Source organism: Tympanuchus pallidicinctus, unplaced genomic scaffold, assembly GCF_026119805.1.
Source record: "Tympanuchus pallidicinctus isolate F22 unplaced genomic scaffold, pur_lepc_1.0 scaffold16, whole genome shotgun sequence".
Lineage (NCBI taxonomy): Eukaryota > Metazoa > Chordata > Aves > Galliformes > Phasianidae > Tympanuchus > Tympanuchus pallidicinctus.
Genome location: NW_026294679.1, coordinates 31,573,180 through 31,588,359, shown reverse-complemented (window position 1 = coordinate 31,588,359; position 15,180 = coordinate 31,573,180). Strand labels below are relative to the sequence as shown.

General features: G+C 42.7%; 1 protein-coding gene across 4 annotated transcripts in view; it reads right to left on the bottom strand.

Annotated features, from left to right (window-relative positions):
- RASGEF1A (RasGEF domain family member 1A) overlaps positions 1–15,180 on the bottom strand; it is a 151,256-nt gene that overhangs the window by 18,087 nt on the left and 117,989 nt on the right. For 3 of the 4 annotated variants that reach the window (XM_052677592.1, XM_052677593.1, XM_052677595.1), the window contains one exon: positions 4,724–4,900. In XM_052677592.1, coding sequence (XP_052533552.1) covers positions 4,724–4,900 — 177 coding nt within the window. Of the gene's footprint in view, positions 1–4,723; positions 4,901–6,460; positions 6,583–15,180 lie in introns of those variants that run through there. The other variant, XM_052677594.1, reaches the window with a different exon arrangement.

The window sequence follows — 15,180 nt, the reverse complement described above, 5'->3', positions numbered from 1 at the left end:
CTGAAGAGCTAAAATGATTCACAAAACAAGACACTTATCAACATATCAGAACCTTTTATGCTGATGTATGTGAGAATGATCCTTCAACTGATACAACCCACATTGGGAATTAAAATATGAGAGAGAGCAGTGTTGGTTTTGGGGGAATAATCTGTACCTGGTTATCTTGACTTCTTTTTAGCCAATTTCTGTGCTTGTTTCTATCAGTGCATCCCTGAACTTGGAACTGTGAGTCTGGCCTATCTGGGAAAGGAATTTAGCTGTTGGATACAGCAGCTGTTGTGTGAAAATGTCTGTTCTGGAAACATGAAGCAGCTCTTCATAGCTTTTACCCTATTTTCCATTTAAGGAAGAAAGAGGTGAAAAAACAATTATGGACTTGTGTACTTTCATCTCTTCCCCATGTTCATGTATACTTGGGAGTGTGGAACCCTGACAGAAAGATGCCTGTACATTGAAGTGGCGAGAAACAGAAATGCAAGCTGCCCTGCCCTGTCAGTGACCTTAGCTCTGATAAACTGGATTTTTTTTTTTTAAGGAAAGATATAATTTTGCTTGTTGTACTAATTCTAGTGTTGGTCTTCTTGGTGGGAGCCTGTTTGATGTGGCATAGTGTTTGTTCAGAGTAACTGCAAGAAAGCCCTGCTCAGAGTACATTCCCCTGTTTTTGCACTGTAAGAAGAGAGCAACCTAGATGACCTGTACTTCTCTTTGGTCTCTGATAGCGCTGTGTACGACGTCCAAAAAAGTGCTGAATTGGAAAGACATGCGAAGATACGTGGCCATAAAAGCACAGCTTTCCGTTCAAGGCTTGCTTTCTCTCTTAATCCATGGCATCTGCACTGGACACGTGCAGTATTTTTCCAGACCACACTGAACTGCTAAGTTTTAGAAACAAATTATCATATTTCTGGAACCCATCTGCTGTACTTTCACTCCACTTTTCAAGTCACATTGCTGGGACTGGTCTCGGTTTGTTGGCAAACGAAATTGTTCTTCTGTGGTCAATTAAAACACACTGGTTTACAATTCATGAGGATCTGCTCTTATTCCTCATTGCTTTTCTTTTTCTTTTTTGATACTAGTGTTGCCTATGCTGGTTAACAGCAAGTAAGAAATGAGTTAAACATGTCCTAGAGCAGGGCTGAGCCTCATCTCTGCCTCTCTGCTAATGACCACTTCCTGTCCAATAAGGAAATTTGAGGCTGAACTGAGCCATGCATTGCAGCTTAGCAGCAGGTCACAGTTGTTAGGAATATGGTTGTAATGGACAGCAAATACTTCATACAAATGTCAGATGTCTTCTCTAGAGCATGGATTTCTGTTACTTGTTACACCTGTACTCCACTGTAGGCTGTTCCATAAGTAATGCCTCTTATTTATTTCCATGGAAGCTACAACAGATATGAAGAACTCAATAACACGATTTGATAGAGATACATGTTCAGCAAGCATCAGTGAATGTCACCAGATGCCATTTTTTCCATGCACAGAGATTCAACAACACACCTTTGCTTCATATGCGCTTCCATGTCAGACACTGTTCTGTCAATGCCCCTCTGCTGCCATCTGTCACACAGCAACAAAATGTAATGGAATATTGAGGGGAAGGTTCAGCCTCTACTGCCATACCACCAACATCTGATTCTGGCATTGTGGGTCAAGATAATAAAATAGAAGGCATTACTTTCAGAGCAGCCCTCATATATTAGCAAGGTGTTATAACAGTGTAAAGACCCACACTCTTCTCACAGGCAGTCCCTCGCATGTGAAGACGGTTTGGAGAAGGCAATTTAGCTAAGAAGCAGGCAGCTTGGACAAAGACTGATTAAAAATGCTTCCATAAGCTGTGAGACTGAAAGTTAAGCTCTGCTTACCCCATAAAAGTGACAGGTATTTGAGAGAAAAGGCAAAAAAAAATTCCTTTCTGCATTTAGAACAACTTAGCTGCCACAAAAAGGGTCTTGTGCTTTACAAGAGAAAAAGAAGGCGGATTCCTTTAGTGCCTAAAGTTGTTGCTAAGAGATGAGCTGAATTATATTTAAAAAAAGGCAAGCACGCAAGACTAAAGGAGGAATTGTTACTCTCTGACCCAAGAATGTACTGCTGTTGTCTGGGGAAGGAAAAAAAAGAAAAAAAAAATCCCTTTGTGTGCTCATTGCTCAGTCTTATGTTTGTGAAATATTTTCTTAAAATGTTTTTTGCTTGGGCACAAGAGTTGCAGACTGATACATTCCATTCCTAACCTCTCGAACTCCTCTGTCTCACAAGTATACATTTTCCTGTGAGCTGAGCAAGTCCCTCTACACAAACAAACCTCAAAAGAGCAGTATACAAATGTAGGTCCTTATCTTTCCTGTCCTTTCTCGTCTGTCTCTTGTCCTGTCAACATGGCAAATACATTTTTGTTTTGCTCTGTAACGAGAACAGAAAGATAATGTTTTGCTTTCTCCTCCACCCTCTTTTTTTCCATCTGGAAGGTGACTACAATCTTCAGCTTTGTGTGCCTTCTAAGCATTGCTTTCAGCTGTATTAATCTGGAAATTTGCAGCAGTACAGTAATTTATAAAATGTGTTTCCCTGAAACTAAAGGTAACCTCTGCTAACACACCGAATATCTTCTCTTGATGGAACTTAACTGCTGGTGCCTTGCTATCCTTTTGTGCGTGTGCAGCCGGAGACGTGAAGCTGGGAGGTGCTTACACCTTCCTCTTGAGCAAAAGGTATTAGTCCCCCTACTGACAGCGCCTCGACACTAAATGGCTACCGCTCTAACTTCCCTAAAAATAGAAATGGGCAAGAAATTAAGTATAAACAGAAATCTGAATTGAAATCCAAAGCTTGCGTTTGGAAATGACTCAAATACAGTTCCATCTCTGTCATTCAAAGCTTATTCATCCACTTGCTGTCAAATTAATTCTTTTAACTAAATTGGGTGATCTGATTTATCTAAAAGAATGTGTCCTGCTATATAGGAGATGAATTTGGTTTAATACCATTTTCCAGCTCCCTGTCCCAGGAATTCCCTTGATTGCTTCTGCTGTATCACTCAGCTGTCAGTTTGCTGTCCATTTGAACTGCAGCCTCCTGATGGGCTCTGTGCTCACATGGACTGTGATGTTCCCTTGCACAGGTTATGTGAGAGCACCATGGAAACCAACAACATTCCAAAATAACTCACAGATCCCTTAAGTAACACTAGCTTTATGGAACCATTTTCAGACTAGTAGTGTTATATATAGATTCTATGTTACAATAAGGGATGTACATTAACAGCTACTTAAAAAACTTAGTGATATTCCAGAAATCCAAGCAGCAAGTAACTACATTAACTAGTATTAAATAATAGGAGCTGGAGCTGATTCCTTGGAACGTTTGCCTTTGGCAGTCTAAGGCTGTTTAACTGGTATACTGAATTTTGTGTTTCTCTATGAGCTCTGCCTTCTTTCTACCCCACGTACTTGAGGGTAGAGGGAAAGTCAAGTGGAATGCCTAAGTATGGACATTCCTCTGTGCCTTATAGAGCATTTGGTACTTAGCATCTATTGAAGTTAGTGCAATTGTACATAAGCATAATTAAATGAGAGCTTTAGGATTGAACCAGAACATTAAGACACCTTGATTTTCTCCTGTTTTTATCTCTCACCAACAATTGCTTGGAATTCTGCTGCTTATACCACTGAACTCGTGGGGGGTCTCATGTGGAAGGGGAGTGTATTTACTGTGTATAGTGATTGGAAACTGGGTGGTGTGTATGTGAGAGCTTAAGTAGGTTTTATTGTGACCAATGTTAAAGCACAGTAAGTTCTGTGCTGATGAGATGGAGAAACGTTCCATGAGGTACAGGCTAGCATGGCCTGCTCTGCCACAGTTAAGTTCTACATAGCAGTCAACACTGACTGCAGACTCCTGTCACTCTGTCAGTCCTAGAATGAGTTGGGTTGTTTCTGTCATGCTGCTTTTTCACAGGTCAGATGGAATACACGCTATATAATCTGATTTTTGGCAGTTTGTTTAAATAATGTCTTTCATTGATGGGTACAAAGGGACATTTTAAGTGATAGTGTGATCACTCAGTGGTATCACTCATTCAGAATCTTACATCATGCCCTAGAATTACCAGCAACATTTACTTCGGAGGACTGCAGTGAGGACATCTAAATATTGCCAAATCATTTCTAGGCTCGAAAGTGTTATTACAGCACTTACTCACAGAAATGTATTGAGAGAGACAGCATTTTAATTACAATCAATATGTGGTATTATTATTATTATTTTTCTGATGATCTAACTAGGAGATGCATAGAAAATTAAGGGGAAAACAAAACAAAACAAAATCTCCAGAGCTGATTTCAGCTGAAAGAATTGGTCCACTTCCCTAGGTAGGAGATGGTTAGACATTAATCTTGGCTGCATTAGAGGTAAAGCAGCTTAGAGGGACTGAAAATTGTGGCTAATGCTGCTTTTAATTGGCTCTCAGGGCACCCATTTGGGTTCACATGGCTTTATCTCTCTAACAGGTGTTCTTATTAAAAGGCAGAAAGGAGCATCCCTATTGAGTAACATATTTAGTGAATGAGTATTACAAGCAAAAGAAATGCTTCTTTAATCTACATCTTAATCATGATTTGGATGGAGGTAGAATTTCTTGTGTTTAGGATTCAGATTGGTGCTATCTTAGGAAAACTACAGGAAGGAAACAAACCTTTCAGTGCCTACTTACATCTGGATAATAGTCCATGGTGGGTACCAGGCGCTCTATCAAGGCCTCCAGTGATCCAGAAACAATGTTCCCATCCTGATAAACAGGGTCCACGCATCTCTCTGTATCAGGCTGCACTTGTCCACTACAGCTGGAGCCAAGCATGCTGGAAAATATTGGCGTCTGGGGCATAGTTTCCTGTGGAAGTGGCAAAAGGAAAAAAGAAAAAGACAAGGTTGTTTTGAGTATGTTTACTGCATGGGTTTTACAGAGGCATACATTACACACAATTATATACTTGACTTCAATGCACCCTGGACATGAGAGCTGTGTTCTGAGTCCATACAGTTGCACATAATTGAGTTGCATTTTGGGTTTGAAATGCTCATGAAACTACTGCACTAGGGCTTGTAGATGCAGAAACTGTAAAAATTATCCTCGCTGTGCTCAATTTTCCTTTTCTCTCCTGTTTTCCCTTGGCTCCTTATGCATAAAACAGGGATGAAAACACAAAATGTTTTCTGGACTCTGCCTTACCGAGCAAACAACAACTGTGATACAGCATCTCTCTTCCTACTTCTTTGAGGTCATCTGTGGGCAAAACACCTGACTCACGATAATAAATCTTTCCCCATTTCTGCAGCTGGATGTCTTTGCAGAAGGGCATCTTCTGCTGCACATAGATATTGCTTGCAGCAGCAGGGCTGCACCTTTCCTCACACCATGGGCTGCATGGCGCTGCATGCTGTAATATGGACTGGCTGTAACATACAGCTCTAATAACAGTCTCTTTGGAGATTTTTGCTTAGGAAACAAACCTGCTGTCGCAACACTAAAACCACACAAAGCCTTGGGGTTTCCACCTCCCTCTGCTTGGCCGCAAGTTATATCTGTATCCTGTAGTTACCAACGGCAAATAAACTGTGGGCTTTGGGGTTGGTTTTAAGCTGACTACAAGCTCAGTATACCCAGATGGCCCAACAAAACGTGCAGCCACTGTATGGAAAGATGGAAAGAGCCATTATGTGTCGTATCACGGCTGTTCCCCCCACGCTGCTGCGAAGGTGAAGCGAGAAGGGGGCAGGGGGAGCTGCTGGACTCTCTCTTGCCCTGTATGAAACTAAGCCGGCACCGTCACATTGGGAAAAGCACCGATGTAGACGAAAGGGATGAGGCGGTGCTCGTACGCTAGGCTGGGTTTTGCGGCTTCACGGGCAGAGCTCGGGGCGGGCATCCGTGCTGCTGGGGCAGCGCTGTTTCGTCCCGGAGCAGCACCACGATGCTGAGTAGCGGGGCTGCGTGCCTTCAACTTGTCAACAAGCGAAACAAGGAAGAAATGAGAGCTGCCGGTTCAGCCCCGGCAGGTGCTGAGGATGCTCGGTATCCCGCAGCTCTCCCTTAGGCTTGCAGTGCGCAGGAACGTGCCGCAGCCCCGAGCCTCCGCAGCAGCGCTCCTCACCCATCTACAGACGCGTTTTTTCCCTCATAAGGACCGCGGCGGTCCCCCCGCCAGCTCCTACTCGGGGCGTAAGGCAAGCCGACTGCCGTCTCAAACCCCCCATCGAGACGCTCCTCGAGGCGCCGACCGTGCTGAAGCCCTTTATCGGACGGGGCTCCTACCTCCCCCCGCTCACGGTGCTCCCCGCTGTTTACAACGGGCGCGCCCCTCTGCCGGGCGCGCCGCTTCCGCCAGTCGCTCCTACCCGCCGGCCGCCCGCTCCCCAACACCGGCACCTGCCGCCGCCCCGCCGCGCTTACCCTCATCTTCCTGGGCGCCGCGCACATACGCGAGTGCCGGGCGCGGGCCGGCCGGCAGCACAGCGCCCCGCTCCCGCCGCCCGTGACGTCAGCGCCCAGCGCGGCGCCCGTTGGCTGAAGAGCGAGCGTGGCCCGTTCAAACGGAGCCGTCGGCAGAGCGGGGGCGGCTGTGCGAGCGCGTCCGTCCGTGCGGCGGGAGGCGTCCCGCCGAGGTCGTTCTCAAAGCGCCCGTTCCCCGAACGCCCGTTCTTCACGGCGCTTTCCGTGAGGAAGAAGCGCCCGGTCCCGACGGCTTGGCGGGAGGAAAGAGCTCTCCCGCCCGCTCGTTTACAGCCCGGTTATTAGCGCCGTGCTGACAGACGGCTCCGAGCCCTCCCTGTTAATCGCCGGGCTGGTTCCTCTCGCTCTCACAGACGCTTCGCGTTACCCAAGCGCAGCCGCTCGGCGGCTCTGCGGGCGGATTGCCGGCCCCCGCCGCACGCCCACCCGCCCCGCAGCTCGGGTGTAGCCGGGGCTTTCCGTTCCGCAGCTTTCTCTTTTCTCCCGTAAACGCGTTTTTCCCATCCTGCTGTTTGGTTTGCTTGATTCGGGATGACTTAGAATTTGTCCCGTGGTCTCCAGGCATTCATTCGTTTCGTGTTGCTTATTATCGGTGTTTATCCGACGGGTCCGGCTGACTGTAGAAGGCTTCGCTGGTTTCCATGGTGATTAACGTGGGAGAAGCCCTAGGATGAGAGTGCCGGTGCGGGCAGGAACACGCATTGGGAGGGTGCCCAACCCGGGCTGTGAGGAACTGCTACCTAATTGCTCCATCCCTGGAGGCATTCAAAGCCAGGCAGGATGTGGCTCTGGGCAGCCTGGTCTGCTGGTTGGTGACCCTGCACATAGCAGGGGGGGTTGAAACCAGATGATCGTTGTGGTCCTTTCTCACCCAGGCCGTTCTATGATTCCTCTTTTCCCATATTCAGCTCAGGTAGCATGCAGTAAGCGAATCATTTTACCATTTTGCTTCCATTTCTTTTTCTGTTAAGTGTGAAGGGTGGCCTTTAGCTAGCTGTATTCTAAATGTTGACATCTGGGGATACAGAAACTCTCCAAGGTTTAATTGTTTTCTGTAGTTATGTAAGCTCTGTTCCTCAACAAATTGCTTGCATTTTGAAGATGTTTTCATTAGGCATTGCCTCATGTTATTGGTGGGTGGACCCTAGAGCAAGTTTAATCGGTGCAGTTTGTACTTGTTCTGTAACTTGCTGGAAAAACAACTTGAGGCAAGGCTGTGCTGGTTCAATGAGGCCGATCAGGGAATCTCTTGCTGCAGAGTGAGTCAGCAGCGCTAATGCTTGCCTGTCTCAATCCTGCCACTTGCTTCAGCCTCATACCAGCTAACGTCAGCATAAAGAGCACAGCATCTTCTATTATCTACTGAACTGGATTGGTTTTTTTTCAGTATTTGGGTTCTGTTCCTGCTGCAGATTTGCTGTCCAAGCTGTCTATTCCCACTGTGCCTTAGCAAAAATCTGTTCCATTCTGTTTTGTTTTTGTTTTCCTCTCTCTTTCTTGTTTTCAGTGGTCTTAGAAAACAGTATTTTGAAAACTTACTCAAATATACCTGTGTGTGCATCTTAAACACAGGTGTACTTAAGAAATGCAAGTAACTTTGGATATCATTAATACTGATCTGAGGCTCTAACTTGAAGTACAAAGAGATTCTCTCAGAAATGATATCTTTGTAGTTACTGTTGTCAAGCTATGCACTTGTTGGTCACCTTCCACACAGATCTAGTTGTTATTATGATTTGGCTTTATGTAACAGAGTGTTACAGAGTGTTGATACGATTTAAAGCCCTAGCGTCTGCAGTGAAGGAAGCAAAGAGGGACAGAAACCAAGGAGGCAAGAAGGAAAGTGGGCTTAACTGTGCATGGCATTCTTCACAGAGTCGTTTAAATATGACAATGGGACAAAGCCTTTGTCTTTGTCTTTTGAAGCACATTTGACTTTAACTCAAACCTGGTTTGTTACTCTGAGTCTGAACTGCTGTCCGGGAATCTACACAACCTTGGGAGTGGGCAGGATATTGAAAGGCTTTGGATTTTCACATTACATTCTGTTCCAACAGTGCGTTATACTTACATAACGCTATGATTTTGGAAACCATTTAGATATACTCATTACAGGCGTAGCTATAGCAGTATATTCTTGGCTATTACATTTTAGAACACTTTGTTGTATGTTGCCTAATACTGGCATTTAGAACATGGGAAAAAGGGGTGAATTAAATATGCACACGGGTTATGTTTGTGGGTTTTATTTACCAGTGGTCTTGGCTTTTGACTAAACACTCTACCTGCATCTGAAATATGGCATTTGTCCAGGAAATGCCTTCAAACTGCACAAGCAGTAATAACAGTGGTGTCAGATGGGGCTTTTGCATGGAGTATTTATAAGAACTTAAGAAGCAGAATGCAGGTAAAGCTTCAAAGCCTCCACCAAACATCTTTGCGGCACAATAGATTTTTAGTCTTATTTGGAGGGCTGCACAGATGTTCCACGTTTCTTTGCTGCATACATATTTTAAGATTTGAAATTTGTTCTCAAGTAATTTTTAGGCACATTTGAACAGTCATCGGTTTCAGAGAATCATGCTGCGGAATAACTTGATGGCACATTAATAACTTGGCAGCAGATGGGAGTGGGAGACGAGCTTCTAATCACGGTTCTGAACTGAGCCAGGCTTTGTAAGCTTGGAACTTGAAGTGGGGTTGAGTGCTGTAACCATCAGTCTGTGGTTATTATCAACCATACCTCTCTGACCTGAGACACAGTGAATCTTTCCACACAATAGTTTTGTCAGAGCCAATGAAGTCTGTAGTTGGAAATGGCATTTTCCTTCTTTTGAATTGTTTTCTTGAATAGGTCTTGACCAGCTCTACCCCAAGACATCCAGTAATTTTCAGAGCAAACCAAGCCAAAAATAAGAACAACTTGAGATGTCTTTCACTGCTGTATGCTTTCTGTAGTAACTGAGATAGAAAGATTGTTGTAAAAGTCACTCACCTACATGGTGAACAAACTTTCCTTGGCATGAGGTCGGCTGCGTGACACATCACTGAGAGTACCTGTGTCACTGATGCTCAGTTCTCACTCTTGGATAGAGATGAAAGCTATTCCCCAGGATTTAGAGAGGGCATGTGCTTATTCCCAGCTTTTTGTGCCTCTGTCAATACAGCGAGCTTAACATAATACAGCACGCTTTCACTGTGATACCGATATGGCTGGTAATAGCAGCTGAGATGCTAGTTGCTATTTTGGCATGGTTGTCTAAAGAAGCTTGCTAGCAGCAAGTTTGGTTCCTGATTTTCGTGCGTATTTTGTTCTTAGAATTCTGTTCTTCATAGGAATTACCCTGCCTGCTAACTTAGATTTGAGTTGCATTCAGCTGGGAGACGTCACTGTGATGTATGGTGGGTGTCTCTGTGTGCCTAGTGGTGGGGATGAATCAAGTTTGTTTAAGAAACAAACAAGAACAATGAAAAACAGTACACCCATTGACAGGTGCACGAGTATAGATGAAAAGGGATGATAATCATAGAGCCATAGAATGGCTGAGGTTGGAAGGGGCCTCAAAGATCATCAAGTTCCAATCCCCAAACCTCAAGTCATGTAAGTGCGTACTAACAGCTAGTCAAAGAGTGAGTGGCAGACAAAGATCTTGGAAAAACATAGTTGGATTAGCCAGCTCTACTTGAAGGGCTGCTAAAACATGTCATGCGTAAATGCCACTTTAGGCAGCCAGGGTGTAGCTGAACAGCTGCTTCTACTACAGTTGTAGATTTGTTCCATCCCTATTTGTGCTGTGCATTTTCTGGAGATGTGGGAGGCTGCTCAGCATGTCTAATGCCTCGTTTTCCAAGAAAAGATACAAGAAGCACATACAGGCTGTTTTTTAGCATTCGTGAGCGGTTCGATCTGATTTTGACACAGTGTGGAAGAACAGTATGTTAATGTAACATGCACTCTTTTTATTAGTTTTCTTAGATTCTTCTAAAACTGAATTTGTAAAAGCAATTGATAGTCAGTTTTAAATTGGGTTCAAGCTTGGGTTCAACATGAAGCAGCCTTGGCCTAATTCTAGCTGGTTTGCCCTTGGCTTGCATATTGCTGCTTGCTACGGTACCAGCTATTCCAAGAATATGCCACCATGCAGAAAGTGAAAATCAATTATGCCAAGAAGGGAGCATGTACATACATCAGCATTTTGGTGCCCAGGGGAAGAAAAATCTGCATGTCTGCTGATGTCAATCTTCTTGATATGGTATTTTTGTCAATGCACGTGGGTAGCCTTTTTTTTATTTTTTTTTATTTTTTTTTAGAAAATAGCTTAACAAAAAAAGAAGTTTATTTTTAACATCACGATTAGCTGATCAAAATTGTCAGTCTGGAAAGTCAATCTTCTGATCTTCTGTTTGCTTTGGCAGAACCAGTTACAGCAACACTGTTAGTGTGCTCAGTTGTATTAATGTATATGCATATTTGTTGTTTTTTTTTTTTCAGTCTCTGGTTTTACATGTCTTATTTTAGATTTGATGGTGAGAAATTCTGGAGCGATGAGATAATTTGCAGTAATTCACTTGTTTGTATAAAGGTACAGCTGCAAGCAACATTCCATTGAACACATGATGTATCTGTCTTACCTGAATTACCACGAGTAACTCAGTTCCCATGCACATCTACTGCTGGGATTCCTTCTTCCTGATACTGACAAGAAGGTCAGCAATTATGAAGGAGATTTTAGAGCAAGCTAAAAATCTATTCTGTTTACAGGCTAACAGCTGTTTACAGTTAACAGCTGTTGGTTTTGTTCTGATGACTTTGGAGCAGAACCTAATGAGGAACCTCAAAGTGTGCGCCGTAGTAATATTTTGAATAAAATATAAAAATATTGAGAAAATGAAGCTAAATATGAATTAATTTCAGAAACTTGTCATCACCATTTTAAGCATTCAAAAATGAACTTATCTTTATGAAACCATTTTGATGACCAAGGAGAGCTGGCAAATGCTTGTCTGACTCTCCAGGACAGCTTAGAAATGCACGTGACCTTTAGATTATGAGCAACACTGAGTTTCAGTATAGTTGGAGGCATGTGGAAAGGACTTGCCCCGTTTTATCTCAAGCAAAACGAATAAACAAATGTATATTGATTTGATGCCAAGTAATACAGGATAAGGGATATTGTACCAAACACCTGTCTATTTATCTTGTCTTACGTATTGTAAGGACACAACCCAGACTATCCAAAAATAAACTTATAACATGAAATGCTATATATGATGACCCTGTGTGGTCAGTTTTTGTGCCAGAAGAAGCTGAGGACTGATCTGCAAATAAATAGCCCCCTACTACACATGCATTGAAAGTAATATATATATATTTATATATGTGTATTTTGTGATCATAGAATGATATCATAGAATGGCTTAGGTTGGAAGGGACCTCAAGGATCATCAAGCAAGCTCCAACCCTGCTGCTGCAGGCAGGGCTGACAACCTCCATATCTAATGCTAAACCAGGCTGCCCAGGGCCCTATTCAACCTGGCCTTGAACACCTCCAGGGACGAGGCATCCACAGCCTCTCTGGGCAGCTGTTCCAGCACCTCACCACCCCCGTAGTAAAGAGATCATATTTTTGTTTTGTTTTCTCTTTGGCTGAGATGGAACCCTTGTTTATTTTGATGTGGGTAGGGTTTTAGGTATCGAAATTCTCCCTCATTCCTTTGCCTTTTTCAAGTTTGTTCTGTCAATACAGAAGATCATTAGGGAACCTATTTTAATTTTATTTGAAAGCTATGATTTCTATTCTCCAGCCCCATCAGAATAAGAATGATCAAAGTGTAAAACAGAGAGTACATTCAAGAGCCCAGAGTTCTGATTTGCTGAGTCTCACCCTTACTGTTGCTGTTTACCTTACTCCAATGGTGACAAAGAGCTGTCACCTCAGCAAGCAACTTCAAAGGGGATTCCCCAGGCATGAACGTGTGGGAAACTTAAAGCTGATGTTGTTTTCTGAGAGGAAGCGCATTCTTTCTCATGCTCTCTGATGTTCCTCCTCAGCTGTTTGGTCTGCAAGAGCTGTGCACACATTGAGTAGAGTCTGTTGTAGTCCTAGCTGTGTCTTAGCTCGGATTAGGGGATGTTTTAAATTGAATTTTTAAATTTATGGTGGGGTTTTTTTGCTTTTAAAAATGTTGTCACTTGACTGAGGATGCCAAATCTGGAAAAGTGTCCTCCACTAGTTCAGGAGAATACGCTCATTCTAGTTATTTAATTTTCCTTCCATAAACAACCTGGTATCCCTCTACATGCAATATGAAATGTTATCTTAAGCTCTCACTAATATATAGTAGACGTTGCATAATTTTTAAAAAGCATAGCCAAAAATTAGTTTTAAATTACTTTGCATAGGAAGAATGAAATGGATTTTCCCTTTCCCTTTGCTGGTGTGCCATATGAATTGTTTCACAGCTGCTTGCTGTCTGAGCGAGATATGAGCTGGTGGCATAAAAATAAAACTTTCCTATGCTTCCTGTGCTAATGCAGATTTCCTGGACAGCCTTTTACTTTCCCAGTTAAAGGGAATTTTGATTAGGCAGTACTCTTATATTTCTGTAAAATCTATATGCAGGAAATTGATTTCCATATGCCTTGCCTTCAAATGCAGCTATTTAATAGTAATGACTTATCTGTGTTACAGTGGTAATTGATAACATTGAAAATCAGACTTTTTTTCTTGTGTAAAAGGATATTGAGCGTTTTATGAGCACGTTATTGTTTGCTCTTTTTTCACTAGCTGCCTCCACAGGGATTTATGCATGGCAAAGATGAGCTAGAAATCTCAAATTGACAAGACATCACAATGGGAATTACTTGTGTTATAGATTTAACTGAAAGGATATCAGGCAGCCTAATCCTGGAGTCACAAACACAGCCTGGTTTGCATGAAGTTGAATTATTGAATAACTATCTTTTCAAATTCACCAATGAAGTCAAGCCTAAATTTTAATCCGTGAGGTGCAAAACTGCATTGTTTTGTGAATTCAGCATGTTTTATAGATATAAGCGCTTTATAGACATAGCTTGGAGAGTTATCTACTAGAAAAGGAGATAAATGATATCATCCTGACTTCCATGTTTCTCATTTGATCTGCTGTGCTCCACTGGCGTAACAATTGGTGATATAGGGGGATTGCCATATGCTCTTGGTACACAAAGTCAGACACTTCCTGCCTCTAACATCTAACATTGAAGCAAAGAATGGTTTGCTCAAGTAGAACCATTTGATTCTAGATTGAGTGGTAATTTTGAGGCAAAAGGTGAAAAGCACTGTACGTTAATGGTTTATATTTGTAGCTTTTTTCTAAAGTAAATGAAAGCCTAGAATTGCCCTAGCATGTCATGCTTCAGTAGATGATATTTCATAATAACTAGTACATTAACTAGCTTCTGTACCAGATGTACTATGAATTTGTTTATTGAAATGTGTGCTTTACTGTTTTGTAGTTCCCAGTGAGTCTATTGACTAATACAATTTTTATTGTTGCTAAAACATATTTACTTCTGCTGAAATCTAGGGAATATGAGGTTGTTTTATACAGTCACTTCATTTTCATGGTTTGCAAAACACCAACAAACATAAACTGAACTCAGTGAAGGAAAGCAACATAGGATTTTAGCAAAGGTTAAGAAGAAAAGAATGGCACACATAACTTTGTATATAAACAAGGAAAAGATCTTTGTGACTCTGGGCAGCCTGGTCTGGTGGTTGGTGACCCTTCACATAGCAGGGGGAGTTGAAACTTGATGATCATTGTGTTCATTTTCAAACCAGGCCATTCTATGATTCCGTGATTCTATGATCGTCTCTTGCCTGTTGCCAGTTGCCCTTGCCAAGGGTGTTACTTCTCAGTGCTAACAGTGCCCAAGTGCCAGCCATTGCCTTACCAGAAAGGCTTTGTCAAGTTGCTCACAATTATAGAGAACATGAGACATTGGGGTAGACAGTGGAAAACCAAGTTCCTCTGAGTACACAGCAGAAGTATGTGTGTCCTTCCATTCTTGCACTCTGCAATATTGTGATCAGCTTCTGCGATCCAATCTTTTTCACAAAATCCACAAAGGAAAGTAGAATTGCAGTAATAAAAGACAGTGCTGGAATGCTTACTGGGACATTTACCTGGTAATCTAATACAGGCATCCAAGCAAAAATAGCTTACGCAAGTAGAAGCCTCTCTACCCAGAAATAGTTTATGCCTTAATTGAAAAGCTAGATTTTTCAGGATATTGGTCGGCCTGTTTAAATTAATGGAGAGAGTCTGTTTAGCTTCCTTTGAGGATCTGGCTCAGTGCATGGTGGTGCTGGATAAGGAGCCTCCTGGGATGCGTTTTGACTTGGAACCAACTTGTAGCCCGCCATGGCAAATGATAATGGCTCTGACACGCTTTACAAGAAGTTGTCTGTATGGAAGAGTTAGAGGAAGTTCCATAGGAAAGTTAAGCTTCTAATACTACCTTGAAAACATCAGGTACATGCTTAAAAGCGATCTACAATCTGTCACTGAGCTCTGTTTTGACATATGTTTTGTTAATTGAACTACTGAGGATGTGGGACTCCAAACATATCTGTTTAAGGAAGCAGTGTTACTTACCTATTTTGCATTCTCTC